The sequence below is a fragment of the Haliotis rubra genome, unplaced genomic scaffold (assembly GCF_003918875.1).
Source record: "Haliotis rubra isolate DU_JTF1 unplaced genomic scaffold, ASM391887v1 Scf13, whole genome shotgun sequence".
In the NCBI taxonomy this organism is placed as follows: domain Eukaryota; kingdom Metazoa; phylum Mollusca; class Gastropoda; order Lepetellida; family Haliotidae; genus Haliotis; species Haliotis rubra.
In genome coordinates, this window is record NW_025765225.1 from 3,868,887 (window position 1) to 3,895,444 (window position 26,558).

At 40.1% G+C, this 26,558-nt stretch overlaps 1 protein-coding gene across 1 annotated transcript in view; it reads right to left on the reverse strand.

The window, feature by feature from the left end:
- Window positions 1-26,558, reverse strand: part of LOC124267229 (thioredoxin domain-containing protein 16-like) — a 45,070-nt gene extending 18,512 nt beyond the window's left edge. Inside the window, 6 exon segments of the mRNA XM_046702145.1 lie at window positions 8,484-8,510; window positions 8,513-8,604; window positions 9,117-9,191; window positions 9,922-10,001; window positions 11,204-11,286; window positions 26,304-26,558. Of these exon segments, the coding sequence (XP_046558101.1) occupies window positions 8,484-8,510; window positions 8,513-8,604; window positions 9,117-9,191; window positions 9,922-10,001; window positions 11,204-11,286; window positions 26,304-26,484 (538 nt within the window). The 5' untranslated portion in view covers window positions 26,485-26,558.

Sequence of the window (26,558 nt, forward strand, 5' to 3'; positions counted from 1 at the left end):
GGCCCAGCGGTTAGGTCAGGAGAGCTGTCACAAAAATTGTACAAATAATAATAATAAGAAGAAGAAGAATAAAGAATAATATTGAGGATATTAACAGTAGGTCTTCCAGACTTTCGTCTGAAGACCTAATAATAATAATAATAATATAGACATTTGTAGAGCACAGTAGTAACTCCACACCTCATGGGCATGCTCTTTGCGCAACAGTAAATATGTACACTATATACAGGAAGAAGTGTTATAAGATTTAGTTGTGGTTGAACAAGAATGTTTTGAGTCTTGATTTAAAGATGGAGATGGAAGGAGATGACTTGACATGGAGAGGTAGTGAGTTCCAGAGGGAACTAATAGGGCAACGTGTTGTTGACAGCTTGAATATTAAATGATCATGGGGCTTATAAATATTCATGTTTGGGCTTGGCATTCAGTGGCATTCAACAATTACAATCAATCATTGTGGCTCAAAAACCATCAAGTTTTGACTTCTATAGTGGCGTTTAGAAACTGGTATGATGAACAAAGGGATAGTTCTATGGATATACAACTTCTATATTGAATTAAACATTGTATATATTGTAATAAAGAAGTTGTACATCCATAGAACTATCCCCCTTGTTTATGAAGTTTTGGTCAAGCAAAACTCTGCATGAAAATCAGCTATAGCATCATGGACTTTTCTGGGTATTAACTATTCTGGCCTGAGCTCCCCAGGACAGCCACACTACAGCTATTGGTGTGTGAAAGGACTTCTAGGACATCAGATCACTGATGACAGTGGGGGGAATGTGATAGGCTCCACTGAGTACATGCACACAGAAAGATGAAACCTAACACCGGACCTCTGTCTAGATGGTCTATCACCTGCATCTATCAAGTCTATGTTTCACACACTGCCCTGCCATCCAGGATGTCACCCGAGTCTGTGCTATACCATGGGGTCTTATCTTGCTTTCTTAATAGCCACTACTGAAGTGTGAATATACTTGTAACTTCCACGTCAGCTGTGTGACTTGAAGCTGTGTTTCAAACACATGGTCACATCTGTATATGAGCATAAGATTTTGGTGTGGATCTTCTGGCCTCAAAGTGAGTGAGTGAGAGAGTTTAGTTTTACGCTGCACTCAGCAATATTCCAGCTATATGGTGGCGGTCTGTAAATAATCGAGTCTGGACCAGATAATCCAGTGATCAACAGCATGACCATCGATCTACGCAATTGGGAACCGATGACATGTGTCAACCAAGTCAGCGAGCCTGACCATCTGATTCTGTTAGTCGCCTCTTACGCCAAGCATGGGTTACTGAAGATCAATATTCTAACCCGGACCTTCACGGGTATCTGGTCTCAAAGACATGGTCACTTTTGTATATGAGCATAACACTGTGGTGTGGATCTTCTGATCAGGCAAATGTTTTTGCTGTATTGAACACACTATGCCAAAAAGCACATCTGACACCCCCCCCAACCACTCTTCCTCAAAACAATTACAAGAATAATCTGACCTTGACCTTTTATCACATAAAGTGAGACCCCAGATATCCGGACACATTTGATTTTGCGTAAATTGTCCAGATAACTGAATATCCAGATATATTTCGATTTCTGTCATTCAGGCTTAGGTGTTGAAATGGTAGCAAGCATACACTTCTGGTTTAAATCACTTTCAAAACAGCATGGTCATTTTGATTTGCCAATTAGAATTCACCCTGCTGATCGGTCATTAATCTGGATTAGTAGACCTTGTCTCGTCTCAAGACACATGGGACTTTCGCGCTTCACTTCTCACAGTCAGCGGAAGATCAAAGCTTTGTACGGATAAGTGAGTCAATTTTGTGTTGATTTAGCCATTTGGTTTGTAAAATGTACCGTCCAGGAACGGAAACCGCATATCCGTTATAGATATTTGGGGTCTGGGTATCCGTGGTCTCACTGTATATATTTTAAGAAGCCTTGCAAGAAATATAAAGGTCGTGTAAAGTAATGAAATGGTAATGTGTGCTGTACTCTATTGTCTGAAAATTACTACATGAACCTCACAATTCTTATCAAGAATTTGGTATGCTGAATATTATAGTTCATGCCATAGGATGCAATAGATATTTTATCTTTATACACATACTAAAAACTAAAATATGAACATTATCGTTTTATTTACAGAAAACGAGAGTGCAAAAGGATATGTAACTGCCTTGTAGCTATTTCCGAAATGTCATAGTTTTATGTACATTGGACTGGTTTGTTCACTACAACGTTAACTTTATTTCAAAATAACGTAATCTGTTTATTGCTTGAATGAGTTTTTAATGTAAGTGTAGGAGTCTTTTTACAGTGACTATGGTATATACAGATATAAACAGCACACTTAGAGGCTATCATATGGTGTAACATCAGACAGAGTAAACAACATAATACATATTTATCTACCAATGAGTACTGCTGTTAAACAATCTCCATTCCAGGAAAACCTGTTTGAACACCTTTATGAGCATACACTGAATATAACACTTGGTTGAAAGGACTTCAGCTTTGATCTCTCACATTCTCAAGAAAGCTTGTGAACACTTAATGGAATGTATCCTTTAACTTATATGTAAAAAAATATTCATCCAAACAACACCTGCACAGATTTCAAAGTGAATCACATTAAAGTTGGGATAACAGTTAAGCAATGTTTGCGAGTATGTATGAATTAGAAAGACATACAGTCGAGCGCGGTTGTCTCAATATTTATGGGACCAAGAAAAAATATCGAGTTATCCGAACTTCGAGACATCCAACCAGGGCATATCATCACATATCACTATGAAAGAAGACAAAACAAAAAGTAGATATTTATTTGGATATACATTTTTACTCACGGGGAACGCAATCTTGAAACAACTCAACAATCACATGGTAGTCACGTGATTACACAAAACCCTCATTGGATATTGTCAGTATGTTTTGATTCGAAACTATAATTCATTATCAGTAGTGTTAGGTCGTAACAGTGAGTACTTCCTAATTAATTCCTTCCTTATTAATCCTAACTAAATAACAAATAAGCGACACCTTCAACTCAATTAGCCCTAATTAGTTTACACTACCGCATCCCTTTGATTCATGCCGCAACGTGTGTAAACGTGTGGAAACAACCTCAGTTCAGAGGGATACTTGCCCCCTGAAAGATATGTGAATATCGAGTTTCTTTGCAAATATCGAGTAAAAGGGGTATTTTGCTTGTTGGGACCATGACATTATATTGAGATATCCGAAATATCGAGTCATCCGTATTGAGTTAAAAGAGCTTGAATAATGATAAATTATGAAGGATTTTGCAGGGACCAAGATGTTATATCGAGACAACCGAGATATCGAGTTATCAGAGTTTGACACAACACTGCTCGACTGTATTTGTACATTTCTTCCTAGTTGTATCTAATTCCTTGAATAAGATGATTAATCGATCATGAGTTCACATTCTGGAGCCTAGATCTGCTATATTTCCTAGTTCCATATTTTGGTTGTATTTCTTTCGTATCATGATTTGTCTGCCAGTTGTCCAAGTATGCTCCACAAGATCTTAGTTCCAACTTTCAATTCTTGTGATTCTGTCATTGTAACTGCCCTGCTGATAGTCTTAAGTCTTTCAACATGCAACACCAATTTGTCCCACAACACCTTCTTGGTTTTTGCTGCAACCAAGCAAGCAACCAAGCAAGCAACCAAGCAATCAGCCAGCCAACCAAGCAATCAGCTAGCCAACCAGCCAGCCAACCAAGCAATCAGCCAGCCAACCCAGCAATCAGCCAGCAACACCAAGCCAGCCAGCAAGCCAAGCAATCAGCTAGCCAACCCAGCCAACCAAGCCAAGCAACCAGCCAACCAGCCAAGCAATCAGCCCCAAGCAATCAGCTAGCCAACCAAGCAAACAACCAAGCAATCAGCCAGCCAACCAAGCCAACAAGCAGCCAAGCCAGCCAACCAAATATAGCTGATAGAAAATGTTAACATTTTAATTTTTTAGCTAATGTTCAAACAGAGCTAGCTACAAAGTCTGAGGACTAGTGAAATACTGTTCCCACTAGCCTACTGGACCATAAACACACAACCCAAAAGCTGTGCAAGGTAAATCAATCTCAGTACAACCCAGCACCAGCTTGTTCCCAGCCCATATGGTGCCACTACACACCATGCTGCCTGATGAGACAGATAATGCCTCTCTGGTCTCCATATGTTACACATCATAAAGTGACTGCACGCAGACTGGGAGTGATAAGTCAGAAATTCTATTCTGATTTGTAACACTTTTCTTTGACTTCAATTTTGGCCATCATAAATTATCATGAGCTTTTCATACCTTCTGGCCTTGTTTCATAAAATCGGAATTTTGACTAAATTAAATGTATTCATTGTGATCTTCCATAACTACTTCCCTGTAATTCATTTAGAAAAATATATCAATTCTTGTAGCCTGATTTCAATAGCATTATCACACGGTATCAGAGCTTCAAGTTCAAGGTTTTATGGTCAACTCATACAGACAATGTACAAACCTATTTTAAACTACATGTATTGCATTAGAATTATATATACATAAAAAGAACCATTCTTCACTGATGAATATTCAGATAAATACTTGTTTCATTTCTAGGTCACCTTATTGATAAGAGAAAGACGGCCAATAGTTCAATTTTTATCCCATGTTGGTGCACAAGAGGCTTTTAACGTTTGTGCAGTTAGGCAACATTTTTTAAACATAAGGGGTTAGTTAACAGCTACCTTATAGTTGAATGGGTATTGCTACTCTCTATTACAAGGGAGTTGTTTAACTGACTTAACAAACTACACTTTCCCTATAAATATTTTAACATACAAGTGTCTTCCCTAATCCTCATGATTGTTTTAAGGAACTGTGTATTAAGGCTGATCTGATTTCCAGTGTGGTGTCTCTCTTTAGGCTATTAAGAACAAAATCGTCACCAATCAGCATTTTATTGATTTAATCACCTCAAATATCAAACAAAACACAGTTCCCTTTGAGACCTGGGTGCGATCTTAGCATTAAGGTGATCGTAACTCCCTTACCTTATAATGGACTTGCGACAGTCATAGCACCAAGGTGATCGTAACTTCAATACCTTATAATCGACTTGCGACAGTTGTAGTGTTAAAGTGATTGTAACTTCCATACCTTATAATGGACGTGCGACAGTCGTAGTGCTAAGGTGATCGTAACTTCAATACCTTATAATGGACTTGTGACAGTCGTAGTGCTAAGGTGATCCTTAACTTCCATACCTTATAATGGACTTTCATAATGGACAGTTGTAGTGCTAAGGTGATTGTAACTTCAATACCTTATAATGGACTTGCGACAGTCGTAGTGCTAAGGTGATCGTAACTTCCATACCTTATAATGGACTTGCGACAGTCCATAGCAGTCAAAGCAAGGTGATCTTAATTTCAATACCTTATAATTGACTTGCGACAGTTGTAGTGTTAAAGTGATTGTAACTTCCATACCTTATAATGGACGCGCGACAGTCGTAGTGCTAAGGTGATCGTAACTCCCTTACCTTATAATGGACTTGCGACAGTCAAAGCACCAAGGTGATCGTAATTTCAATACCTTATAATTGACTTGTGACAGTTGTAGCGTTAAAGTGATTGTAACTTCCATACCTTATAATGGACGGCGCGCGACAGTCGTAGTGCTAAGGTGATTGTAACTTCAATACCTTATAATGTTCTTGTGACAGTCGTAGCGCTAAGGAGATCGTAACTTTAATACCTTATAATGTTCTTGCGACAGTCGTAGTGCTAAGCTGATCAAAACTCCCTTACCTTATAATGGACTTGCAACAGTCGTAGCGCTAAGGGGATCGTAAATTCAATACCTTATAATGTTCTTGCGACAGTCGTAGTGCTAAGGTGATCGTAACTTTCATACCTTATAATTGACTTGCGACAGTCGTAGCACTACGGTTACTATGTACAACAGCACCCTGAACATTGTGAACCAGAACTGGGTAACATCAGTGTTTAATTACACCATTTCGTCAAACTTTATTGTGTTGAACTTACAAATTGTCGCAAATAAAAGCTTGGTCCCTACATATTCTTTATTTAGTCATACTTATGTATGTTATGTCCAACCTTGGGTAGTATTTTCCTCCCAACTTTGACACAATAGTGTTTCACTGCACATCAAAACCAATCTGGATGAAACAAATTGACAAACATTGCTAGATGCATTAAATGAGCTTTAAAAAATATTATTAAAAAGAGAGAAATGCATTGTGATTTTTATTCAAACATAAATTTCATGCTAGTCTTAGTTTGGGTTGTGTATTTGGCTACTTAAACTGAAGTGTCGCCAAGTAGCATATATTTTCTTACAGTAACAAGACAAAAACAAATTCTTTGTAACAACAGGCAATTCCACTTGGGCGTATCATTTCATCATTGCCATATGCTGGGGACACCTAATGGTGCTAAGCAGGATATAGTTATGGGTTGGTGTCATGGTGACAGGTGATTCATATGGTCTCTGTATCCACTGCAGTCTTTTATTGATTTCTCTCATTTGATACACTGGCTCCAAACTGCCTGGCTTCCGGACAGATGCCGCTCTCAAATTGGCAGGTAGTCCTCTTAATTGACACAACTATATCTTGACATGACTACTGTAACAAGGCCATCCGTGCTTCGGCACTTGCATCTTCCAATGATGTGATCAAACCACTGATAATGTTCATACTCCAATATAGTCCATTTCCCCCGAAATCGACAAACGATAATTTTATGATTAAGTGAGGTAGCTGTAGATAATCTTAATATATAGTCTCTGGCTGAAGTAAAACAGCTGTGTAGTGTGTAGAAATACTGCTGGCATTTTTCTAACATTGCATGTCTTTAGAGCACCAAGAATATTTATTAAATTTTATCTTGCCTCACACATAAATGTCCTTTTCTGATTGGCTGAGTGCTCTGCTATCATTTTGACTGACTGAGTTTGGTTTTACGCCGCTTTTAGCAATATTCCAGCAATATCACGGCTGGGGACACCAGAAATGGGCTTCACTCATTGTACCCATGTGGGGATTCGAACCCGGGTCTTCGGCGTGACGAGCCAACGCTTTAACCACTAGGCTACCCCACCGCCTCCCTTATCATTTTGAATGTACCCTGCTTACAAGCGAACCTTTCGGGCTCAGGGAACATAAACAAACATCAAGGGTACATCAGCCCATGTCCCCCTCAAGACCAGTAAACAACTTATATTATTCTATCATGTATATCAATAAATCATGTTTAAGATATGTAATAAGATATGTAAAAACAACATTTTCCTTACAAAAAATAATTTGGGGATATTGTTCATCATCCAATGACTAATTTCTTGTACATGAACAGCTTACTTGTAAAATGCATGTGATAAAACTAAACATATATATTACAGATACAGCTGCTGAAAGATATTTTCATGCAGCAATAAAGTGTACATCTTTGAAATAAAGTATTAAAACAGGTAACTAATAGTGAGTGAGTGAGTTTAGTTTTATGCCGCACTCAGCAATATTCCAGCTATATGGCAGCTGTCTGTAAATAATCGAGTCTGGACCAGACAATCCTGTGATCAACAGCATGAGCATCGATCAACGCAATTGTGATACGATGACATGTGTCAACCATGTCAGCAAGCCTGACCACCCAATCCCGTTAGTCGCCTCTTATGACAAGCATGGGTTACTGAAGATCAATTCTAACCTGGATCTTCATGGGTCAGGTAACAATTAGAATCAGAAAGCTCTCTCCATTTCTTACTAATTACTTGTGGAAGGAGGATATAACACTAAACCAGGAAACTCTTACCAAGACAAACAGTGGCCTAGTGGAAGGAGGATATAAAACTGTATTGACAAATTCATTCCATTAATATCAATTGGCAGAGCATACGACATTGGATTAGAAAGGTGTTTCTAAGTGACTCATGGAAGAAAAATATACAACACTATCAGAATGCTCTTATAATATTGGGATGCTAAAGTGATGTTAAATCTATGTAAATATGTCAAGTATGCAACATTGTCAGTGACTCCCATTGAATATGAATGGCCTTGATGAAGGACATGGTGATAAATCTGTGCATTGGTACCATTGGCCTTGTGCTGTACAGATATGAAGAACTATCCACATACATCAAGCATCAACATTATCAGTCTCTCACCATTAGTACCAATCACCTTTTTAAGGGCATAATGAGTAGGTATAGTCTGACCATTGGTGCCACTACTGATGGCCTTGTGGAATAAAAATGTAAATTAGATATCCATATTAACATATATATACAGCATTGTCAGGCACTGAACATTGGTGCAAATGGCCGACATTGAAGGTCATGATGACTAATCTATGTACTGTTACCATCAATGCCAGAAACTTGAATCAGGATGAAATCTGTGAGGACATATATGGAGCATACAACACTATCACTTACCATAGGTGCCAATGGCCTTGTGGAAAGGAAGATGACATCAGACTTGCCCTTATGTTTCAGTTCAATCTGTTGCCGATCAGACCGACTCTGGACAATGGGTACGTCATGCAGCAAAATAAGCCTAGTGGGAAGAAACGATGTAAGTATTATTTATGTGATGGTGCAAGTCATAGGAAGCACACACATTCGTATGAAGCAGCATGTTACTTCAGAGAGCGGTGCTGGTGTGAACTTCGTGTACATCTCTCTATGACATCCATGTCATAGATGTTCTGGTGTGCAAGAAGTTATTTACAGATAATTAATCAGACTGGTGACCACACTCGTACAAAATCATTGGTAAATTGTCTAAAATATGAACCTTTATACAATTTACTATTAACTGTGCCACTTTGCTTCAGACTCGTCACACTGAAGGCACGGGTTCGATTCCCCACATGGGTACAATATGTGAAGCCCACGTCTGGTGTCCCCCGCCAAGATATTGTTGGAATATTGCTAAAAGCGGCGTACAATTAAACTCACTTACTCACTAAGGCTACAAAGCTTGTCCACAAGCTACACAGAGCTGACGTCTTCACAGCGATTATCATTGCAACAGTCTGTGCCAAGCTAGGCCAGCAAGCTACTTACTGTAGTATGTTGGACATGATGGAGTTGACATCAAACATGGTCTCCAGCTCCAGAATGAGCAGACTGTTGCCATCTCTGAAATATCACAACATGGAACTTCAAAACACATGAACCAACTTTGGGACATTCCTTACTGGGAGAAAACAAATGAGAATGGGTTTGCAGTTTTTCTGACAAACCGAGAAACATCATCAGGAAAATCATAGGTTTCTGAGACTCATACAGTGTGCAAAATAGGCACTGGCCTGCTAGCCTGTGGCTAGTAAAAATCCAGTTGGGACAGTAAATCTCCACAGTCACTGGCCCGACTGGCTAGTAAATTTTCATGGGGTCATTTTGTAAATATATCACTCTCTCCGACTTGTTAAGTTATAAGACACTTGAAAGTCATGCAAGATTATGGCCTGATAAAAATGTTCATCATATTAGCAATTATCGTGATACCCGTGCCTACATTCAAATTTTGGGCTAGTGAAGTATTTTGTGGGCTAGTAACTTTCAGGCATATAGCTAGCCCAACTCGATAGCAAAATTTGGAAACCATTTTGCACACTGGACTCATATACAGTAATTTCATGCACCCAGGATGCCCTTCACACAAATACAAGACAAGGTCGCCTCATTGTTATCCATGAAATCTAGGTTACTTTTCTAAGGTTATGCATGCTAGTAACCATGGTAACAAACCACACAAATGGCAAAAACGGCTAATTACAAACTCAGTTTTATTATTTAAATGCCAATAACAATGGTTACTGCCTTGAGTGTATTAAAGTGACACACTGACAGTGGTATCAGCACTTGCCTATAGCTGTAAACGTTGTACTCCACCCTCGAAGCCTTGCACTCTTCCACCATAGTGGCAGCATCGCTACTACAGTCCAGCTGCAAACAGAGCACTTCCTGAAGACTCAGGTTCTTACAACATAGGAGACATTGTTTCTACCATGTCTGTATGGAAAGGTAAATACACAAATTATAGTGCAAACTGGAGAGGTAGTTGTCAAACACATATAACCTATATATGCACAATGACCTGTGCAGCTAAGAATTGTCTGCGATCTCTTGATACAACCATATCCCAATGTGGACTGATGATACCACTTGTATCACAATATACAGCAAATTGTAAGAAATACTGAAATCATTGAACTACATACAGCCAAACACCTCTGGCTTGTAATTTTTCATAACCTTTTTTAATGTTTAGGTAAATTTTGGGCTCGAAAAAGCCTGAAAATGAAAACTTATTTTCCTATTATGACTGAATCCTTGTTCCCCAAGGCTTTTATGTGGCCATGTTCTATTTTCTGCCATGATTACAGGCATTGCTTTGCTATATTCCACCATGCTTAAAGTGAATATAGTTTTATACCACTTTTAGCTTTTATTCCAGCAATGTCATGGAAGGGGACATTGAAATGGGCTTCACATATTGTATCCATGTGGGCAATATAACCCGGACTTTCGTGTGACGCTCAAAAGCTTTAACCACTAGGCTCCCCCATCACATCCCTATGCTTCAAGGTAACACAGATGCTTTGGGTATAGGATGTAATTCCTGTTCTCTGTACAGTGTATTGTGATTTCACAAAGTGACGATTCAACTTCAGTCTATACCTAAGAATCAAAGACATTGCAGATATCAGTGAATCATTACGTCTCTAATGACTGAGACTATGATAAACTTCATTCAGAACAAAAGTAATTAAATTGGTCATACAGCATCAATCATACAGTCTGTGATAGCCTTGCTCCAAGGCTGTACTGAATGCTAAGCCCATGGATGTACATTTATTGTAATTCTGTCCCTCAAAGAGGCAAGTCTAGATAAGAAGGATGCCAGTCGGTTATTCATATGTTTTACAGAAATAATAATTCAAACTATTAATTATTACCTTAGAGACTTGACACCAGGCTGTTATTTATATTTTGTATAGAAGATATAATTCATACAATTAATAATTACCTTAGAGACTTGATGCCAGTCTGTTATTTATATTTTTTTTATCGAAATTATAATTTAAACTTATTACCTTAGAGACTTCAGCAAGTCTAAGTCTGTGAGAGTTCACTGTGATACTTACAATGCCAGTCTTTGTGCCATAGATGTCCAGGTACTCAGCTGATTTGTCCAACTCCTTGAAGAAGGCACGTAACCGGGGTAGTTCTGGAACACAGACGCAGAACTGATAATTAGCAAACAACAGTGTTCAACGGTCTGCACGAAAGGATAACTTGTGCACTTATTGAGGACAAGTCAGTGAATTAGGGTTTAACACCAGCATGGGATGTCAACATAACATGGGAGGAAATGCAGGTCATTCACATGCTCAAGTTACACGAGCAAGGGTATGGTTGCCACATAATCAGGGACTCGAACCAATGATCATCAGATTCTAGGATGCTTAAATGACATGTCTCTGTGGTGATGCTTCCACAGGTTTAACAGGTTAACATGGATGGGTGGACAGGTGGAGGGACAGACACACAGATAGACATACTGACATTAAACTACCGGTAGATGTTTCATTAGTAACTTCGAGAAACATTAACCTGCCAAGTGTATAGGTTAAAAATGTCTGCTCCCATCAAGGGCATTCTCAATGTCATATTTTGAGTCAGTCTATCACTGACATGAAGGGTTGCCGACAAGAATCATTAATGAACATAGAGATTTTTTCTGGGTTACATCTTCTTTTATATTCGCGAGTACAACGTTTCAGGGCTTGTTCTGGCCCCATCATCAGGTAAACTGAACAGTAGCATTGACACCACTTTCTTGTCTGGCAAAACCCTTAAAACTTTGCTACGTGCAAATGGTAAGGGATGCAATCATGCTATATCCAACCCTAAAGGCTGTGTGTATAAACTGAAATGTGACTGTGGTGACATCTACATTGGTGAGACAGGCAGACCAGTAGCTACACGTGTGAAAGAACACAAAACTTCAGTGGACAAATCAGATCTGAAATCTGCAGTTTCTGAACACATTATGAATAATCCCGATCATGAAGTTGACTGGGAAACTGAAGTCCTCTCAAAAAACATCAGTGACTGGCGTAAACGCAAGTTGATTGAAGCTATCTTCATCAAACGCACAAAACCAGCAATAAACAGGGACCAGGGTGTCTACCTCCCAAATGCATGGTACATAAAACAATAAGACAATACCCTACCCTCGTCACTGTTCCCATGTATAAAGCATAATTTCTTTGTATACACTGCTATTACTTTACATTCTATACATTTATAAATACGTCTCTGTACATTTCTAATTCAATCAACAATTTTGTATAAGTATCTGCACAGTTCTAATTTGATCCATTAATTTTGCAGTAAATGACATCTTATATATTCATAATAACATGTATTCTATTAGCCATGTCATCTGTATCTATTGACCACCACATGTATTGCGTCGTCATAGCATTATGACGTCATAAGCATTGTGACGTCACGGCCAGAGTTAACAGTTACTGTTCAGTTTACCTGATGATGGGGCCAGAACAAGCCCTGAAACGTTGTACTCGAGAATAAAAAGAAGATGTAACCCAGAAAAAATCTCTATGTTCATCAAATATCATCTTCTAAAATGCCAATCAAGCATCTAAGAATCATTAAGCCAAAAATATAGATATGGCCTGTTATGTCGAATGACAATTGAATCAATCACCCTCGTGCCATGTCTATAATTCAGTGTTTATTTCTTTATAATGTTTATGATACTGTTTGCCCCCCTAAATACATTGATGGATGGATGGATGCAGATAATGTCCCTGAACCAAAACTATTTTGGTATAGGTGGTCCCTACCCTGCTTTTACTGGCCAATAGGTGACCTTGTTCATATGACCCTGGCCAATGATATATGACCCATCAGGTCTCAAGGTAAAAGGTAACATAATCTTTGACTAGTCACATCAGTCAGAAGATCTAAAACTTCACCACACAATATACTGACTGAGGATATCACTGAAGAAAATATCACTTTAAGATCTTCTGTGTGCTTGTAGGAACTGGTAGCAACTTCCTTTCTACAGTTATCTCAGAGAAATCTTCACAGGGACATATATATGATATGTCACTGCCAATGAAGGGCAAAAGATTGGTTGGTTTCTATAGTACTTAATATACTTGACTAGCTATTTCAAATTTACCTGGTTAATGATGATAGCGAGCAAAAGAATTTAACAAAAAGATTATAATTTTCCAAGAAATTACGTCTATATTTGCCTCATCAGTTCTTTATCATGTTAGGGCGGTGGGGTAGCCTAATGGTTAAAGCGTTGGCTCGTCACGCTGAAGACCCGGGTTCGAATCCCCACATGGGTACAATGTGTGAAGCCCATTTCTGGTGTCCCCCACCGTGATGTTGCTGGAATATTGCTAAAAGCGGCGTAAAACCAAACTCGGTCAGTTAGTCTTTATCATGTTTACCGGACATCAGATAGTCCCACCTGTATCCATTAGAAGTGAAAATGGATGCATATAATGTCCCATTATCCAGTAGGGCTTTGATAGATAACTCGGTGCGTGGGTAGGGTGGGGTTGGGTGGGTGGGTGGGTACAAGGACAAGACACATTGTTGAAGGACAAAAACTGGTAACACTACAAACATTTATATCTGCATTTCTCCCTAACTATACACACATTCCTTCTGACTTTTATGTCTGAGTAAATATACTGCTTCAGTCAACTGTACATGTATTTAAATGCAATATGTCAGAGGTCCAATAAAGCAATTCCCAGTTAGACATTTTGTACCCAAGTCTTGAGACCTACAGAAGATACCCAGATAAGGACAGAAACTGGGATTCGGGTACCCAAGCCGTTTTCTCCACGAAGTAATGCTTCATCACTGACAAGGAATATACTGCTAACAAAAAGTACCGTACTTGCTTTCTTTGTCAACGGTTCAGTGACTATTCTGCATGGCCTGCTAGGTTGGGGCCCCTCAAATTCAAGCCCTGACCCCCAAGTAACCCTACCACGTACAAGTAGACATATCAAGGTCAATTCCAGATGTAAATCTGCTACATAGAACAGAAATAACCAAAAATGACCGTATACCTGTCAAAAACCTGTCGTATACCTGTCTCATGTGTCAAAAAAATACTGAGCAAAACATAAAATTATTGAATGTTTTTAAACATATAGAACAAATTCTAAAAAATTAATATGGTTACTTTAATGGACGTAATCATAACTATTAAAATATTTAGCAGAAGGGTTGCATCTACATGGAAAAAGCAAAAGCTTATTAATTATATTAATCAAAATAAACCTACTATTTGTATTAAGGCTGTAACGATGCATCGAACTATCGATGGATTACATTTGTTGAGTCTGTGATAGTCTCAATCGATGGTTGAAACGAAAAACTGTTGATGCATCAATAGCATGTGAGCCTATCGATAGTTTAGTAATTGACTTCCATTGATAAATGCGCAGATTTTTTTATTCTTTAGGTGCAGACTTGCAGCTTCATTTGAGTTTTAACTGTTTACTTGATTTGGGTTTCAAGTTTCTTGTCAGTTATAAAAAGAGAGTGAAACTACTTCAACTTGTTTTTATTTCATATAAACTATATATTCATTTGGGAAATGACTTCAAATGAGACAATTCAAGAAGAAAAAAACTATAGCAACAGTATTGCAATAGTTGATCGCAATAGTATGCTGCAATAGATTATCGCTATCGCAATAGTTGTTTCCCACTCAATAGTCACCCATAATTTGTATATAGCCATGGGGTCCCAACCAAACACAACGTATTGCACCATGTGGGATTTATATGCGCCATAAGGGACACTGGTTGTTTTCAATGCAGCATTTCATATTTCAAAGTGTGCATGGTGCAACGGTGCTGTCCAAAATGATCGCTGTAACCAGTGTAGGAAAGATAGCCCGTCCCAACGTCCGAGACGGGTGAATTTTGTGGAGGACGGGTTAAAAAAAAATCTGGTCCGTCCTCATGTTGGGTCAGTTTTAGCAAACCAATGACATAATCATTATTATATTATAACCTTTTTGAATATTTACTGCCAAAAGATACTAGAATAATCAAACAGATAAAATTATCGCAAACGAAATCGATGAGATATGTTTGCTATAAGAACAGAGTTCTCTTCCTTAGCTTCTTGAAACGAGTTTAGTAAGGAAGTGCGTGATTGGCCGGTTGTCACAGAATCAACGAATAGGAAAACGTGTTTCTTGTTTCCCCCAATTTCAAACCAAAATGGCGCGACCCTCATCGGTCAGTCTGCTGCTATGACTGAGCGAATTTACTCTTATTTTAGTCAATGTTGAATGTGCAACTGGCAAGGATGCAGATTCAGACTATGACTCTGACTGTTCAGATCTTGATGGAGATGTTGATGACTTGTCTGAAGACTAGTTCTGTCATGTTGTAACCAGATGATTCCACTAGGAGAGATTTAACAGTCCAAGCTCTGTGTGTGCATATTAAATTATAGCTTAAAATAAAACAAGCCAGTTTTAAGTCTTGAAATGGTGTTTTATTTATATTTGGAGGACAGGCTAGATTTTGGCAGGACTGGTAAAAAATTTGACCAGCCAGTCCTGTGGACAGGCTAGATTTTCTACATCTTTCCTACAATGCTGTAACCATAACAAATATTGGCAAACAGAGAGTAGCTGATCTTCAGTGACATTATCTGATCGTTTATCATTTGTATCATGTATAGTCTAAGAGTCATGGGAACATGGTGGTAGGAAGCCAGCAACTTGACCATAGGCGGATCCAGAGGGGGGGTGCAGGGGTGCGCACCCCCCCTTTCGTCCTGAAATTTTATTAAATGACCATTGAAACTCGGGTGAAAATGAAGCGTGCACCCTCCCTTTTCTCAATAGTGTGCATCCCCCCTTTCTCAAAAAGCTGTATCCGCCCCTGTTGACCATGTTTATCATACCATGACTTGACCCCGTTTCTTCTAATATGTCCAGCTTACTATGAACACAAGCATTTATCTAGGAATCCAGACCACATGGTAGGAAAATTGGATTTTTTTCATTATTATGATTATTTTGATTACACAATGATTATTTTGTTAATAATGTTTGAAACTGGGAATATTTACGTTTTAATTTATTTTCAGAGGTATTTATGATTCCAATGTAAAAAGCATTCAATACAATGATAAAGTATTAAGCTTCCTTCTCTTATGTTTGGCTCTGTTATCAGTGGAATACAATCAACCCAACCAAGTCAATACATTAGTTCTAGGTATATTGCCACGAGAAAGTAATATTACCATTACCATCTGTATATTTTACATGATACATGCTGCAGGCATGGGGCTGAATACTGGCCTCTAGATACATAGGCCATGATAAACATATCCAGGGTATCATCAGATCATGTTACCTGAACACGCACTGATTACGGTTCACCCCCATTTGCAGAGTTCATTGAAATAAGAGCTCTTCCATTTTGAAATCTCATACATAACAAAGAGTATTTCTAAGTAAGATTTCTTATGTCTTGGCAATTAAATCATTTCAATAAATATGACCTAGCTCAGAATCATAACTTAGGTTTCAGCAAGACAAAGTCTGATATTAGATATTGCCGACTAAGCGATATTGTATTTGTTCTTGGGCTAAAGATTCACCAGGTAAGCCTAACCAGGTGAAATGTCCATACAAACGTTTGTGAACATAAAATGAATCAAGTTGCCATTGTTCAATACTTATCTTTGTATTATTATTATTACCAATACAAAAAGCAACTTGCAAAGCATAAATAATGAACATGTCATTCATAAATGACACTATTTGTCATCAGCTACTCACCAAGTTGATAGACCTACATTGTACTTCATGGCTAAAACAGATAAATTATCCTGACAACATAATGTTTTCAAACTATGAGCCTGACCCGACAGCTCAGTGTGTCAAACACATCTCCAGGGGCTATATAGAAGATATACATCTTGAATATATTGTTGAGCTGTCCAAGCTCTGTCTGTTTAAAAACAGAGCATGGTGATGACAATCATATACAGTAAACAACTGCAACGTCAAGGCGTACACACAGCAGATCAAAGAATAATACATATTCTATAAATCATCCTCAATCTCATCCAGTGAGTGAGTGAGTGAGTGAGTGAGTGAGTGAGTGAGTGAGTGAGTGAGTGAGTGAGTGAGTGAGTGAGCCACCTTTAGCACAGAGATGGACACCAAAAGTGGGCTTCATACATTGTACCTATGTGTTGGAATTGAACCCAGGTCTATGGTGTGATGAGTGAACACTTTAACCACTAGACTACCAAAGTGCCTTGCAGGTGTTGAGAAGAGCCAGGTGCCACCGAAAGTCCTTTGAAAGACAAGACAACAAATCTGGCCCACCTGAGAGCTCATCACATTGAGAACATGAAGAATACTGATTTACATCAAGAACCTGTTCACAACCATATTGGCTTGTCGCATGGAGATATTAATAAAGGGACAAATTCAATGACAACCGACATCTCTGTGATCATTTTAAAGTAAACATAAATGCTGTCTACTGCTAATCATGTCATCTCTCATTTTTATTGTGAAATCTAAACAGTAGAGAAGCTAACAAACAGGGTGCCGATCCACAAAGCGTTCGTAAAGTTACGACCAGTCGTAACTCTATATCTTGTCATAGGGGCTATATAGAAGATATACATCTTGAATATATTGTTGAGCTGTCCAGTCGTAACTCTATATCTTGTCATAGGCTTACGAATGGCATAGTGCTACGAACATTTCGGAGATCGGGCCCCAGACTCCAAACACTTTAACTGTACTTGCATATCATTATCATGATTAAGATTATCAAAAATTCTCAGTGTCAAAGGCTCAATGTACAAAGTCACATCCATTCTTTAAAAAAATGAGAGCTAGACAGAAAGCAGAATATTGATGAGAACATTGTTTTTACTGACAGGAATTCTTATAACAAGGAAGGCATTTCAGTAATGTGATAACTGTAATTAGTGTAATGTCACAGTTTTATCAAACTTTTTCCATAATTCCATATTATCCCTGACTTTCTGACTGATAATTGTTCAAATGTTTTCCCACTGACTATTTATTAGGATTATTCTTCCTTTTTGGCCAGCCATAATCTTCAGTTGTGTCAAGATATAATCCCTGGAACAACTTTCTGACTGATAATTGTTTTAATGTTTTCCATTGGCTACCATTCCCATTATTGATGTCATTTTTTGCTAGCACTAATCTTAAGCATGACAATCATTAATCTGGATATATTGCTGTGTCTGATGTTAAATAACAAACCAAAATATGCCTCTAAATACCTGGCTAACAGGATGTAGCTCCGTTCAGACAATATGTTACCGCCAACAGGATACACACAATCACACGTGTGCAGGTTGCTGTTTGTGTCATGGAAATCTCGGCATTTCCCAACCCTAAGGGTCATAAAGGGATGGATGAACATCAAGGATGTGGTGGTGTGTGGTCCTGGGCATAGGGCTCAGGTCACAAATCAGATGAAGTTAAGCAGCGTTGAGTGTGGAGAGCTCTTGGATGGGTGACCGTTTTTGGCAGCTTGACTCTGGGACTTCAGTCCTACTCCACAAAGAAGCACATGTGATACATGTGGTTTCCCAACCCCAAGGGTCATAAAGGGGTGTATGATCAGCAAGCATTCCCCAAGCCCAAGGGTTGTAAAGAGGTGTATGATCAGCAAGCATTTCCCAACCCCAAGGATTGTAAAGAGGTGTATGATCAGCAAGCATTCCCCAACCCCAAGGGTTGTAAAGGGATGTATGATCAGCAAGCATTTCCCAACCCCAAGGGTCGTTAAGGGGTGTATGATCAGCAAGCATTCCCCAACCCCAAGGGTCATAAAGGGTGTATGATCAGCAAGCATTTCCCAACCCCAAGGGTCGTTAAGGGGTGTATGATCAGCAAGCATTCCCCAACCCCAAGGGTCATAAAGGGTGTATGATCAGCAAGCATTTCCCAACCCCAAGGGTCATAAAGGGGTGTATGATCAGCAAGCATTCCCCAAGCCCAAGGGTTGTAAAGAGGTGTATGATCAGCAAGCATTTCCCAAACCCAAGGATTGTAAAGAGGTGTATGATCAGCAAGCATTCCCCAACCCCAAGGGTTGTAAAGGGATGTATGATCAGCAAGCATTTCCCAACCCCAAGGGTCATAAAGGGTGTATGATCAGCAAGCATTTCCCAACCCCAAGGGTCATAAAGGGGTGTATGATCAGCAAGCATTCCCCAAGCCCAAAGGGTTGTAAAGAGGTGTATGATCAGCAAGCATTTCCCAAACCCAAGGATTGTAAAAGGGTGTATGATCAGCAAGCATTCCCCAACCCCAAGGGTTGTAAAGGGATGTATGATCAGCAAGCATTTCCCAACCCAAGGGTTGTTAAAGGGGTGTATGATCAGCAAGCATTCCCCAACCCCAAGGGTTGTAAAGAGGTGTATGATCAGCAAGCATTTCCCAACCCAAGGGATGTTTGATCAGCAAAGTAAAGGGATGTATGATCAGCAAGCATTCCCCAACCCCAAGGGTCATAAAGGGTGTATGATCAGCAAGCATTTCCCAACCCCAAGGGTCATAAAGGGGTGTATGATCAGCAAGCATTCCCCAAGCCCAAGGGTTGTAAAGAGGTGTATGATCAGCAAGCATTTCCCAAACCCAAGGATTGTAAAGAGGTGTATGATCAGCAAGCATTCCCCAACCCCAAGGGTTGTAAAGGGATGTATGATCAGCAAGCATTTCCCAACCCCAAGGGTCGTTAAGGGGTGTATGATCAGCAAGCATTCCCCAACCCCAAGGGTTGTAAAGGGGTGTATGATCAGCAAGCATTTCCCAATTCCAAGGGTTGTAAAGGGATGTTTGATCAGCAAGCATTCCCAACTCCAAGGGTCGTTAAGGGGTGTATGATCAGCAAGCATTCCCCAACCCTAAGGGTTGTAAAGGGGTGTATGATCAGCAAGCATTTCCCAACCCCAAGGGTCATAAAGGGGTGTATGATCAGCAAGCATTCCCCAAACCCAAGGGTTGTAAAGGGTGTATGATCAGCAAGCATTCCCCAACCCCAAGGGTTGTAAAGGGGTGTATGATCAGCAAGCATTTCCCAATTCCAAGGGTCGTTAAGGGGTGTATGATCAGCAAGCATTTCCCAATTCCAAGGGTTGTAAAGGGATGTATGATCAGCAAGCATTCCCCAACCCCAAGGGTTGTAAAGGGGTGTATGATCAGCAAGCATTTCCCAATTCCAAGGGTCGTTAAGGGGTGTATGATCAGCAAGCATTTCCCAATTCCAAGGTTCATAAAGGGGTGTATGATCAGCAAGCATTTCCCAACCCTCGGGGTCAAAAAGGGGTGTATGATCAACAAACATTTCCCAACCCTAAGGGTTTTAAGGGGATGTATGATCAGCAAGCATTTCCCAACCCTCGGGGTCGTAAAGGGATGTATGATCAGCAAGCCTTTCCCAACCCCAAGGGTCAAAAAGGGGTGTATGATCAGCAAACATTTCCAAACCCTAAGGGTTGTAAGGGGATGTATGATCACCAAGCATTCCCAACCCTAAGGATTATAAAGTGGTGTGAGTGAAAAGGGGAGCCCAAACCTAACAATTGTAAAAGGGTGCTAGACCGTTAAGGGGATGCAAGAATTAAGGATTCTTTGGGGGTATCAAACTGTGCTATCTTCACGTCTGTGATAGGCTGTTCCCTCTTGATCGGGTTGATGAAGCTGAAGATGTTGGGATGGCATGACGTTTGCTGGTTCAACTTGTGATGCCAACCTTCTAAGTTGTTATTAGTCAGGTGGGTGGTGTTGGTGTGGTGGTTCCAGATCTGGATTCGCCATGGGCCTTCTATCCACTGTATCGTGACATAGTCCATGTACTTGGTTACCTGCTACAGGGAAAAGAGCTAGAGCCTTCCTTCTATCCTCAGCATCCTGAACTCAGCATCTTCTTCATAGGTCGTAGCGAGTCCTAGTGACTGGATCGTCTTCCACAGGGCCTGGGCAAAATGAAAGAAGCATCTGTGAATCCTGGTCTGTAGGGAATACTTCCCATTACTGCTTTGGTGACGGCATGTTTAAAGTCGATCTGAGATGCATTCTGAAGATGTCGACGTCGTAGGCATAGTCCCTTTGCAGCTTCTGTTCGAGCATTTCCAGTAGATGGTGTCATTCTTTGCCTTGTTGGTCGTGTACCTGAATTCTCTGTGGTATGCGTATCTGGTACAGTAGTATACACAATGGGGCTACGTGACCAGGTCCCCCCCAAAGGGCTAAATTTAAAAAATTTATTAATCTAATGAAGTCACCGAGAGTGTTCCCAATGCCGTTTTGCTATAGCGTAACTATCTACCGAGATGCATGCAAAACTTCGAGAAAATCGGTCAAATAGTTTAGGAAATAATCACTTTTTAGTGAGCATGGGGTCGGTCTGGCGAAAGGCTAACAATCCAATGTATTGTCGTACTTGTTATATATTATCGAGGCGAGAGGTGTTTTTAGCTGAATGAATCGCAGGTCTCGGCAGTCATCACCTCGCTACTGTCTCGGGGGTTGCTTTGAGTGAGCGCCGTGGACGAGTATAAGTGTGTGCGCGTGTGTATTTTGGCTGGACATTTTGCCTTCTCCCGACCGACCCCATGCTCACTTAAAAGTCAATATTTCAGAAACTAGTCGACCGATTTTCATCAAATTTTGCATGCACCTCAGTAGTAGTATACTCAATGGGGCTACGGGATTAGGGACTTCGCAAAGGCTCAATTTTTAAAATTGAGCCCTTGGTGGGGACCTGGTCCCGTAGCCCCATTGTGTATACTACTGGTACCTCTAGTATTTGGAAGAAACAGTACTTGAACAGCCGCGTTTGTCATATTGCCAAGTATGAAGTGATCCACATTTTACATGTATATATGAAGAAATGCTTAAGATCAATTTCATGTTGTACTAATACCCTTACTCAAAGTTCAGTTGTAAAACAAAAGAGCATTTCCCAACCGTAAGGATTGTCAAGGGGTGAATGATCAACAAGCATTTCCCAACCATAAGGATTGTAAAGGGGAGAATGATCAACAAGCATTTCCCAACCATAAGGATTGTAAAGGGTGAATGATCAACAAGCATTTCCCAACCATAAGGATTGTAAAGGGGTGAATGATCAACAAGCATTTCCCAACCGTAAGGATTGTAAAGGGATGAATGATCAACAAGCATTTCCCAACCGTAAGGATTGTAAAGGGGTGAATGATCAACAAGCATTTCCCAACCATAAGGATTGTAAAGGGGTGAATGATCAACTTTCCCAACCGTAAGGATTGTAAAGGGGTGAATGATCAACAAGCATTTCCCAACCATAAGGATTGTAAAGGGGTGAATGATCAACAAGCATTTCCCAACCGTAAGGATTGTAAAGGGGTGAATGACCGAAAAATATCCCAAACCCAAGGATTGTAAAGGGGTGAATGATCAACAAGCATTCCCAACCATAAGGGTTGTAAAGGGGTGAATGATCAGCAAGCATTTCCCAACCCTAAGGGTTGTAAAGGGATGTATGATCAACAAGCATTCCCAACCATAAGGATTGTAAAGGGGTGAATGATCAACAAGCATTTCCCAACCCTAAGGGTTGTAAAGGGATGAATGATCAGCAAGCATTCCCAACCATAAGGATTGTAAAGGGGTGAATGATCAACAAGCATTTCCCAACCCTAAGGGTTGTAAAGGGGTGAATGATCAGCAAGCATTCCCCAACCCCAAGGGTTGTAAAGGGATGTATGATCAGCAAGCATTTCCCAACCCCAAGGGTTTTAAGGGGTGTATGATCAACAAGCATTTCCCAACTCCAAGGGTTGTAAAGGGATGTATGATCAGCAAGCATTCCCAACTCCAAGGGTTGTAAAGGGGTGTATGATCAGCAAGCATTTCCCAATTCCAAGGGTTGTAAAGGGATGTATGATCAGCAAGCATTCCCAACTCCAAGGGTCATAAAGGGATGTATGATCAGCAAGCATTTCCCAACTCCAAGGGTTGTAAAGGTATGTATGATCAGCAAGCATTCCCCAACCCCAAGGGTTGAAAAGGGGTGTATGATCAGCAAACATTTCCCAACCACAAAGGTTGTAAAGGGTGTATGATCAGCAAGCATTCCCAACTCCAAGGGTCATAAAGGGATCTATGATCAGCAAGCATTCCCCAACCCTAAGGGTTGTAAAGGGGTGAATGATCAGCAAGCATTCCCCAACCCTAAGGGTTGTAAAGGGATGTATGATCAGCAAGCATTTCCCAACCCTAAGGGTTGTAAGGGGGAGAATGATCAGCAAGCATTCCCCAACCCTAAGGGTTGTAAAGGGATGTATGATCAGCAAGCATTCCCCAACCCTAAGGGTTGTAAAGGGGTGAATGATCAGCAAGCATTCCCCAACCCTAAGGGTTGTAAAGGGGTGAATGATCAGCAAGCATTCCCCAACCCTAAGGGTGCTAATACTCTTACTCAAAGATCAGTTTTAAAACAAAAGAGGATAGCTTTAAAATATTACAGAAAACAAGCTGAATTCATTGCAAAATCCCCTTACGCATTTGAAAACCCCTTACCCATTTAAACAAACATGCAGCCTAATCCAATACAAGCCAACCCCTTCATTAATGTCTAGCTTTTCCCAGTGTGTTAACACGGCCTGCTGCCGAGAATCGACCGATTAGCATAGAACAGCTCAAGCATTAGTCGACAGATTAGTCTGGCTGGCTGCTCAAAAGTCGGCGAATTAGGCCGTAATCTGTAAATTATCCTTGTTTTAAATATAGAAAGAGACCATGTTATGTCAGATAAGCAATTTCAAATTAAGTGAATGTATGGGGAATTGTTTGACATTGAAGGAACTTTGAAAATAACATACCTGTAATGTAAAGATCTTTACAAAGTATATACACAAAACAACCGACCTGACTAATCCATGAGACCTGGGTGCCGTTCCACTAACCGATCTTATCTAAGATCAATCTTAGCAAGTTACGCCAATTTTACAATCGCCTTAGCTAAAAGTTACACCCGTTCCACTAACCGATCTTAGGCCGATCGTAGCCGGTCCCGATCTTACGATCCGATCCAAGCTTAGATCGAGACTCTTTCGTGCGAGAGATAGAGGAATGCGAGGCACGCGTTATCTCCCTTTGCATAGTCTAGCAAATGATAGAAAGTAGTTTACGAACCATCTGAGTGAGCGAGTGAGTTTAGATTTACGCCGCACTCAGCAATAGTCCAGCTATATGGCGGCGGTCTGTAAATAATCTAGCTAAGATGCATAGCGTTCAACAACATGGCGTTCATGTTAGTGAACGCTATGTATCTTAGCTATAAATAATCGAGTCTGGACCAAACAATCCAGTGATCAACAGCATGCGCATCGATCTGCGCAGTTGGGAACCGATGACATGTGTCAACCAAGTCAGCGAGCCTGACCACCCGATCCGATAGTGGCCTCTTACGACAGGCATGGGTTATTGAAGTTCAATATTCTAACACGGTCCTTCATGGGTATTTTTCTAACCAAGTGTAAACGTGGAGAAAAACCCAGAGCAAAAATATTAGGGTACTGAGCACCTTGGTTTCAGGTGCAAGTGCGTGAGAACGCTGGGTATCAAGCATAATATAATAATAATAATTGCATATTTATAGTGCCTATTCCACATCAGTGGGCATGCTCAAAGCGCTGTGTACAGATCTATAATTTTACGAGAATATTTACAGCCGAGATTATAAGTATCATACTGAGAACAGGTTTTAAGTCTGTCAATTGTGTCAGAGCTTTTAATATGTGCCTGAACCTTGTCAATCAGAATAAACAAGGCGTGACGAGGCTATATACAACGTATGTAGAATCTGTCAGTGGTCTTGAATAACACGCGGCCTGCCTTTAGAATCCCCCACCAATAATGCGCAGTGAAATCATACATATTTGTATCTTTTTGCTTCAGAACATTGTTCACTTCACGGCTGTCCCTATTCTTAACCATGACGTTGCAATATTGTTGTACAAATGTGTTACACCGACTTCGCTTCGGTTGTGTTCCCATGACGACAGTGGTCAGACTGGCCTGACATTTGTAAGGCTTGTTCAGCTTAGTGTTTGTTTACATCACAGAAATATACAAATTCATTTCATGGGGGACTTTAGGGGACGCTCACGGTGAAATGCTCGCTCTTATTTTTCACATAGAATAGGAAAGCCACCATTTTGGTTTCTCTACGATTGATTTTAGCTACCCTAAGTTGGTCATGAGCAACTTAGACTTTGAATCTTAACTTTACGATTGACTTAGGTAAGATTGGTTAGTGGAACGGTATGCCGATCGTAACGTCACACTAAGATTGGGATTTTAGGGGTTTACGATTGGCATAGGGCTAAGATCGGTTAGTGGAACGGCACCCTGTACAAGGATTGGATGATCCTGATATAAAGTAAATCCAGTATCCTAAATGAATAACACATTACCATCTCTTGTCCCGAAAATAAATATTCCATTGGTCATATACACTGGACAAAAAAGAAAATTCTGTTTAGAATGCAGGAATGTTTAGCATCTTTAAATGAATGCAGACGATGCTGCACCAAGAAAACCGAGATATATATTATTTAATCTGGCTTTTATCAGATACCGATATGGTATATGGTCTCTGCTTGTATACATCTGCTCATTCATGCTAAATTTTTATGGTTAATGCAGTTTAAATTATATGTGTCTATGCCTAGCTATAGTCTTGCTTGAGCTATTCTGTTGACAGAGAAACCTTATATGCTAATAGTTTATAGCAAAGTACATATGATAGACTTGTCACAATAAACTTGAGTCGTTCATACAGGAGGGTATTCTGTCCAGATCACTTCCTTTGCAGGAATCGGACTGCTGTTTGTAAGTGAATGACTATTTGGAAGGGGACGGAGGTGGGTGGGAGTGGCAGGGCGAAGAGGCGGGTGTGAGAGGCCTACCCGGATATAATATTAATAAGTACAAGGATCGACCTGTTTCGGTCAGATGCATACTGCAGTACACTGTAATCTATATATCAGTAAAGCGAGATCTCTTTCGGGAATCTGTTGCCGTGGTTGTTGGGTGATTGGTTAATGAGCAACCTTGCCAACCCGACTTACTGTTATAAAATACATTTAAAAACATCTCACCACGCTTGTAGTAGTATATCACACTGACGAACGGCTTATGTTGAAGAGACGAATGTGAATCAGGTGTCAAAATCTCAACATTCTTGAAGTCAAATGGAATTGAAGGTTCCGCATATACAAATGCTATGCTAAGTCCCAGGACAATGTTCCAGATGCTGCCAAAGCTGAATTTTAACGCCATGCCGAGCAGTACACTGATCAACTTCCCACACCGATCTCCCACTACCCGACTGTAAACACACTGTCAAGCAAAGC